Source organism: Phoca vitulina, unplaced genomic scaffold (genome assembly GCF_004348235.1).
Source record: "Phoca vitulina isolate PV1807 unplaced genomic scaffold, GSC_HSeal_1.0 scaffold11, whole genome shotgun sequence".
Lineage (NCBI taxonomy): Eukaryota > Metazoa > Chordata > Mammalia > Carnivora > Phocidae > Phoca > Phoca vitulina.
Window position 1 is genome coordinate 46,138,493 of NW_022589714.1, and position 8,304 is coordinate 46,146,796.

Genomic DNA, 8,304 nt, shown 5'->3' on the forward strand with positions numbered 1-8,304 from the left:
TTCTTTCTTTCTTTCTTTCTTTCTTTCTTTCTTTCTTTCTTTCTTTCCGTTTGAAGTTGTAATTTACTTATGTCTTAAATTTATGTCTACAGCTTAATAAGTTGACACTGAACTCCCCCAGCTTTTTAAAAAAATAAATAACTTTATGGAAGAATAAAATTCACATACTGTACAATTCACCTGTTGAGACTATACAATGAATGGTTTTCAGAATATTCACAGAGCTGTACAACCATCATCAGAATCAACTTTAGAGCATTTTTATCGCCCCAGAAAGACACCCCAGACCCAATAGTTAATAGTCACTTCCGTTTCCTCCCGCTTTTGCTCCCAGCCCCACCCAACTCTTTTCTGTCTCCACGGATTTGCCTATTCTGAATATTTCATGTAAGTGGACTAATACAACATGCCGCCTTCCATGTCTGGCTTCTTTCACTTAGCATGTTTTTTTCAAGGTTCATCCATATTGTAACACCCATCAGTATTCTACTTTTACTTTCTTTTTTTTTTTTTTTAAAGATTTTATTTATTTATTTGAGAGAAAGAGAGAGAGATCAGGAGCAGGGTAGAGGGAGAAGCAGACTCCCCGCTGAGCAGGGAGCCTGATGCGGGGCTCGATCCCAGGACACTGGGATCATGACCTGAGCCGAAGGCAGACGCTCAACCAACTGAGCCACCCAGGTGCCCTATTCTATTTCTTTTTACTGCTGAATATTATTCAGTTGTATATATTATCTATTCATCAGTTGATGGACATTTTGGTTGTTTCAACTTTTTGACTGTTATGAATAGCGATGCCATGAACATTTGTGTAGAAGTTTTTGTGTTGACATATGTTTTCAGTTCTTCACGGAGCATATCCAGGAATGGAATTGCTGAGTCACAGGGCAGCTTTATATTTAACTTTTTGAGGAACTTCCAGACAGTTTTCCACAGTGGCTGCACCATTTTACATTGTGGCCCAGCAGCAGGATGTGAGGTGACAGTTTCTCCACATCCTTGTCAACATTTGTTGTTAACTGTCTTTTTTATTATAGCCAGCCTGGTGGATGTGGAGTCTCATTGTGGTTTTGATCTGCACTTCCCTGATGGTTAGTGTTGTGTATCTCCTTATGTGCTTATTGCTCATTTGTGTATCTTTGGAGAAATGTCTATTCACATCCTTCGCCCATTTTAAAATTTGGTTATTTATCTTTTTATTATCGAGTTGTAGGAATTCTTTATACATTCTAGTTGTAAGTTCCTTATCAGATATCTTATCTGCACATTTTCTCCCATTTTTACTTTTTTGACGGTGTTCTTTGAAGCACAGAAGTGTTTAATTTTGATGAAGTTCAATTTATCTATTTTTTCTTTTGATTCTACTGCTTTTGGGGTCATATCTAAGAAACCATTGCCGAACCCAAAGTCATGAAGATTTACACCCATATGTTCTTCTAAGAGATTTATAGTTTTAGCTCTTAAATTTAGGTCTTTGATCCAGTTGGAGTTAGTTTTTGTATATTGGTATGAGTTAAAATTTCATCTTCATTCTTTTGCGTATGGACAACCCAGTTGTCCCAGCACCATTTGTTGAAAGGACTATTCTTTCCCTATTAAATTGCCTTGGCATCCTGGTCAAAAATCAATTGAGCATAAATGTGAGGGTTTATTTCTGGACTCTCCATTCTGTTCCATTGATCTATGTGTCTATCCTTATGCCTGCCCTAGCTTTCCCTGTAGTATTTTACAAAGCTGGCTTTGCCCTAGACTTTTAAAGATATCTTGCCCTGGACCCCAAAATTGCCTTTTTGAACACCTTTAAATAGAGCACAGTACATTTAAAAAATAATTTTAAAAATTCCTCCAAAGTTTGGCTCTAAAATGTTCAAGGCTTCACTCTGCTGCTTGAAGACTTAAATCAAGCACCTTTAACAGAATTTCAAATCTGGAATGATATATTTCATATATAGTCATCATTTGTTTTCCTTTGTACTCTGTTTAATCAAGTGGTCACATTGATTCTCCAGATGTCTTCCTGTTTTTGGTGTATTTAAAGAAACTTTTATTCTTGCTGTTGGAACTCCCTAGCAAGGAGCTCACTTAGCTATACTTTTGTCTGCTGAATGGATTCTCCTTGAGCTGCCACATAGCTTGATTTCTTGTCCTTTTCACTTAAGCACGTGTTCTTTGTTTTCAAATAGGCCTTGATTCTCAAAATAGCATCTTCTGTTTCGCTATTTAGGGGTTTTGAGGGATTTTGGTTCAAGGACCTGGTCTTTTCTTTTTCTTTTTCATCTGTGGCATGTAATTTTCCTAGATATAAAGTATGTTTTGTTTTTATTGTATTTTTTAAAGATTTATTTGGCAGGGGGAGGGGCAGGGAAAGAGGGAGAGAGAATCTCAAGCAGACTCCACCAGTACAGAGCCTAATTTGGGGCCTGATTCTGCAACCCTAAGATCACGACTGAGCTGAAACCAAGAGTTGGATGCTTAACCAACTGTGCCACCCAGGCGCCCCGAAAGTATGTTTTAAAATAGTCTTCCCGTCACTTTTAGGATCTTAAATATGTCTTTGGGATTTTTTTCTCCATAGGACTCTCTCCTTCTGGGTTCTAGAAACTGTGCTCCCCCCAACCCCATCCCTACAGGCCTAGGAGTGGCAACAGCTCAGACATTACCAGCCCAGGGAATTGCACCACCCCGTGTGTCCCCCACCTTTGTAGATAGTCTCTTTATTTAACTCTCCCTGATTTATCCTAATTTGAAGTGTGCCATCTGTTTCCTCTGGGACACTGACTGGTACAATAACGCATATGGAATTTCTTAGTTTGTTAGAAAGAGGGGAGGGAAGCTAACATTTACTAAACAATTTCTTCCAGGTACTCTTTGAAAGACTCTTATGTGTTTCATTCAATTCTCTCAATAATTTTATGGATTAGTGGATTAGTATTTCAGGAGAAGGAGTTGAGGTTCAGAGAGGTTAGGTAACTAAAGGTCACTCAGCAATTAAGTGGCAAAACTGGAATTTACGTATATGTAAGAATGAGCATCAGATGAGCATCAGATGCTCATGAGCATCTGACTTGGTGCTCCATACATTTTCTCATCTACCTTCCTGGAAGGAAGTTCATTCAACTTTCCTAACTGATATCAACTTTAAAGGGAAATAATCCTTTAAAGATTCCCAGTTGCTGACAGGGCAAAGCCTAAATTCTTTAGCTTGCTACTATTGGTTTATCACTCATTTATTCATTCATTTATTCAACTAATATTTATTGAGCATCTACTGTGTGTCAGGATCTGTTTAAGTACTGGAGATATGGCAGAGATTAAAAGAGACAAAACTGGGGCACCTGGGTGGCTCAGCAGTTAAGTGGCTGCCTTCGGCTCAGGTCATGATCCCAGGGTGCTGGGATCAAGTCCTGCATCCATTGGGTTCTGTGCTCAGCAGGGAGTCTGCTTCTCCCTCTCCCTCTGCCCCCCTCCTCGTGTGTGTGTGCTCTTTCTCTCAAATAAATAAATAAAATCTTTTAAAAAAATAAATAAAAGAGACAAAACTCCCGATCTCATGGAGTTGATATTCTAAAAGGGAGACAAACTATAAGCAAATAAAGTATATAGTTTATCAGACACTGATAAATATTGTGGAGAAAAATACAGCAAGGAAAGGAGTGAGGCATGTTGGGGGATTTAGAGTTTTAAGTAGAGGAGGGAAGGCCTTGCTGAGAGGGTGACTTTTGAGCAAAACCTTGACAGAGGTATGGGAGGGAGCATGGATATCTGGGGGCGAGCAGTGGGGGCAGGTGGAAAGCAAAGACTCTGAGGCAGAAGCGGATCTGGCATGTTTGAAGAAGAGCAAGGAGGCGGTGAGGCTGAGGCTGAGTAAGGGAAAAAGTAGTAAAAGAAACGGTCAGAGCAGTGGTGGGGGCAGATCAGGCGGGGCCCTGAGGTCCCCAGGAGGCCTGAGGCAGAGCCATTGGAGAGCTCTGAGCAGAGGAGGCACCATTCACAGCCCCCAAGGGGTCTCCCCAAGGAGACTTCAGGAGGAAGGGCAGGGACGGGGAGACCCATTTGTATTGGACCCTCAGCCTTCTTTTCTCTTGATGTTCGCAGATCAACAGTGGTGTTTCCTTACTGCTCCACAGACCTGCTGTGCTCTTTGTCGCCTCCAGCTTCACTCATACTCAACCCCCCACACACTCAGCTAAGTCCTATCCTTTCTTCCAACCCCAAAGCAAACGTCTTGCTTCTTTGAAAGGACTAAGGAAGTGCTCTGCAAAGCCAGGGGAAGAGATTATCAGCCCTGAAAAGAAGCCCTAATTTGCTGATGGTTAAGATGCTGGGAAAACACCTCCAGAGGAAAACTTCCCAAGGCGTGTGGAGGATGTGGCCATTACAAAACAGACGGAGATACTGTCCTGCTCGTATGACTCATAACTCCAAGGAGTTTGTTTGTGGCATTCATTGAATTAATCTTTCTTCTCTTAAGATTTTATTTATTTGTCAGAGAGAGAGAGGGAGAGCACAAGCAGGGGAAGCAGCAGGCTGGGGAGAAGCAGACTCCCCACTGAGCAGGGAGCCCGATGCGGGGCTCGATCCCAGGACCTGGGATCATGACCTGACCTGAAGGCAGACGCTTAACCAACTGAGCCACCCAGGTGTCCCTCACTGAATTAATCTTAATATTGAATTTCTATCTTTGGATTATTCTACTGTTGTTTTTTAAAACCTCTCTCTCTCGCTCTTGTGTTAAACAGGATCTTCAACAGGAAGTCAGGGAGGCAGTGGCTCATTTTGTCTTGCTTTTCTTTGGAGGAGTTCGTGCGTTGCTGCGCTTTCTCTGGAATAACCACTTGATGTAAAAGGAATGCAAATGCCAACTTCTGCTTTCCTCCTGTCCTCCGAGAAACCCTGAATCCTACTGCAACAGATGGAAGAAGACCCTTCTCCGTCTCCCTCTCTTTTTACCCATCAGTGTTAGTTCACGCCTGCTTTGTTGGAGAATGGCAGGCTCACTGGCCGTTTATGCAGAGCGACCAGCTATGAGATGTTTGAGATTGCCTGCTGGAAAGCCCAAGGAGGCCCTGCCACTTAGAAAACACCAGTGCTGTGGATGGTCCCAGTGCTCCTTATAAGGAAATCTTAAGCATTTTCTTCCATGAGTGAAACTGGACCTAATCCTCAAAGAAATGGGTGCTTTCTCCTGGCCCTTCCTGGGGTACCAGGCCCTCCAGCCAGCTGTTGGCCCCACCCTTGTTGCCTGTGTCCAGATCTGCAGTGCCCTGTTCTTTTACCTCTCTGTCTACCTCACTGTCCCTCTCTTCCCCCTTTTCGAAGTATTACAAGTATTAAGAAAGTTTGTGGTTATAAACTATAAGTTCTATGTATACATTTTGAGTTCTTTGTAGGAAGAGTGTTATTTAAAAATTAATAATTTTAAAAATGAAATAAATATTGTTATTTTTTGAGCATGAAATACCTGTGCATATTTCTTTTTTTTTAAGATTTTATTTATTTGAGAGGGAGAGCGGGGGTGGGGAGCAGAGGGGGACAAAAGAGGGACAAGCAGACTATTTGCTGAGCCTGGAGTGGACTTAGGGTTCAATCTCATGACCCTGAGATCATGACCTGAGCCAAAATCAAGAGCTGGCTGCCTAACCAGAGGTGCCAGCCAGGCGCCCCAATACCTGTGCATGTATCTTTTGTGAAGAAGGGATTCCACTTATTCCTGCTCATATGGGTTCAACATTTTGTAGACTTTGATTATATTATGTAGCATTGCCTTTGTCCTTCCAAAGGGAAATGTCCCCATTTTTTCAGTTTGTCTCACGCAATGCCTATACTGTTCCTTCATTTTTTAGGTTTTGGCTTGCTGGCATGGAAAGGATGCTAAAACATCTTTCTTATTTATTTTGACTCTTTTGATAGGTATTAATCAAAACAATATAAAAAGGTTTCCAATGAAAACTCTTGCTCTTTCTTTTTTTAAAAGATTTTATTTATTTATTTGACAGAGAGAGACAGAGTGAGAGAGCAGGGGGAGGGGAGAGGGAGAAGCAGGCTTCCCGCAGAGCAGGGAGCCCGATGCGGGGCTCGATCCCAGGACCCTGGGATCATGACCTGAGCCAAAGGCAGACGCTTAACGACTGAGCCACCCAGGCGCCCCATCTTGCTCTTATTTTCTATCCTGAATCCCAGGTATGTCTAGTAGCTTGTTACATATCCCTTCAGAGCTTCTTTGTACAAATATATATATATTTACACACAAAAGGTAGTATGTAGTACACACTGTTCTGTACCTTGATTTTTTTTGCTTTGCATGGTGATCAGGCAGTATTCTAGTTGTCTTACAAATGTTAACTCATTTATTCCTCATAGCAGCCTTATGAGACAGGTATTATTATTAGCTCTGTTTTACTGTTTTTTTTTTTAAGATTTTATTAATTCATTTGACAGAGAGAGAGAGCACAAGCAGGGGGAGCGGCAGAGGGAGAGGGAGAAGCAGACTCCCCACTGAGCAGGGAGTCCAACACAGGGCTCCATCCCAGGACCCCGGGATCATGACCTGAGCCAAAGGCAGATGCTTAACCGAGTGAACCACCCAGGCACCGCGCTGTTTTACTGTTAAGGAAACTGGGCAGTTAGTGGAGAGAGGCAGTAGAGAGGCTAGCTAATTTATCTAGGGGCACATAACCAGTAAGTGACATAGCTGGAATTCCAAGCCAGCCGGGCTGTCCTCGGAGTCTAGGTTCTTCTTCTTTTTCTTTTTTTTTTCTCCTTTTAAAAAAAGATTTATTGGGGCGCCTGGGTGGCTCAGTCGTTAAGCGTCAGCCTTCGGCTCAGGTCATGATCCCAGGGTCCTGGGATCGAGCCCTGCATCGGGCTCCCTGCTCAGTGGGAAGCCTGCTTCTCCCTCTCCCACTCCCCCTGCTTGTGTTCCCTCTCTCGCTGTCTCTCTGTCAAAAAAAAATAAAATAAAATAAAAATTAGAGGATTCTGCTCTCATTTGCCAGGATCCACCAGGATTTAAAAAGAAAAAAAGATTTATTTATTTATTTGAGGGGGAGTGGCGCAGAGGAGAGGGAGAGAGAATCTCAAGCAGGCTCTGCTCTGAGCATGGAGCCCGAAGCGGTGGATCTCATGACCCTGAGATCATGACCTGAGCGGAAATCAAGATTTGAACGCTTAACTGACTGAGCCACCCAGGCGCCCCCAGAGTCTAGGTTCTTAATTGCTATGCTGCACTGCCTCTAGGAGAGCTTGCCATCATCACAGAGAGCTCTGTCAGATTGTGCATGGTGTTCTGTTAAATGGATCTATCATGATTTATTTCATCAGCCCCCTTTTAATGGATGCTGGATTGTTTCTAATCAGTCATCATCATAAGCCATGCTGAAATCAATAACACGTATGTTTTGGATCTGTGCAGGTAGATTTATTGAATATATTTCTGGTAGTGGGATTGCTGGGTGAAGGCTATGTGCATTTGTAACTTTGCCAGATCTCATCTTACTGCCTTCCATGCGGCTGCCCAGTGTTCTCTCTGTTCCCCTCAGCCTTTCCAGCAGATTATGTTAGTAAACTTTTGAATTTTTGCCAAAGTAACAGGCAAAAAAATGGTATCTCAAAAACTTTTATTTGCACATCTTTTATAATGAGTGAGTCTGAGCATCCTCTTCTATGTTCCCAGGCTATTCAACATTTTGTTTTGTGTGGACTGACTATTCATATCCTTTGCCCATTTTTCTATTGGGTTTCTGGCCCTGTTCTTACTAGTTTCTAGGAGCTCATGATGTATCGGTGCTAAGCCTTCTTTATAACAGCATCTATAGCTTCGGAGTTTCCGCAGAAGGCTTCCCTCCTTTTCTTCGTGCAGGTGTGTTGGCTTGCCTGGGGGAGCCAGAGACCTGGGAAAAGGCGCTCGCCAGGCTCCACAGGGTACTAGGGTCTAAGTCAGGAGGAGTAGCGCAGCCGCTCTGATGGTGGGGCTCCGCGGGGATGGTGGAGCGTCCACAGGGCCCAACGGCAGGTCGGGTTGGGGTCAGGGCCAGGAAGGTCACTCATCCCTAAGGTCCCTCCCATCCAAATGCGGAGACACACAGGGGTGACAGGAAGTTGTTCTGTTGCTGTCCTGAGCCCAAGGACCAGGGGTTCCCTCGGCTCCCCAGATCCCGCAGAATCTCACCTCCGTGCCCCTGGGAGCCAGGGCCAGGCTGCCCGAGGAGCCGTCCGAGAGCGGGAGGCTGCGAGCAGGACCGACGCCTCCCGGCTGGCGAGCAGACAGCCCCCGCCGCTGCTCTCCCGCCGGGGCCGGCGCCTGCC

General features: G+C 43.8%; 1 protein-coding gene across 1 annotated transcript in view; it reads left to right on the top strand.

The window, feature by feature from the left end:
• LOC116635650 (serine/threonine-protein kinase 38) overlaps positions 1-4,951 on the top strand; it is a 128,568-nt gene extending 123,617 nt beyond the window's left edge. Inside the window, exon 12 of the mRNA XM_032409926.1 lies at positions 4,740-4,951. Coding sequence (XP_032265817.1) covers positions 4,740-4,844 — 105 coding nt within the window. The 3' untranslated portion in view covers positions 4,845-4,951. The remainder of the gene's footprint in view (positions 1-4,739) is intronic.
• The last annotated feature ends 3,353 nt before the right edge of the window (positions 4,952-8,304 follow it).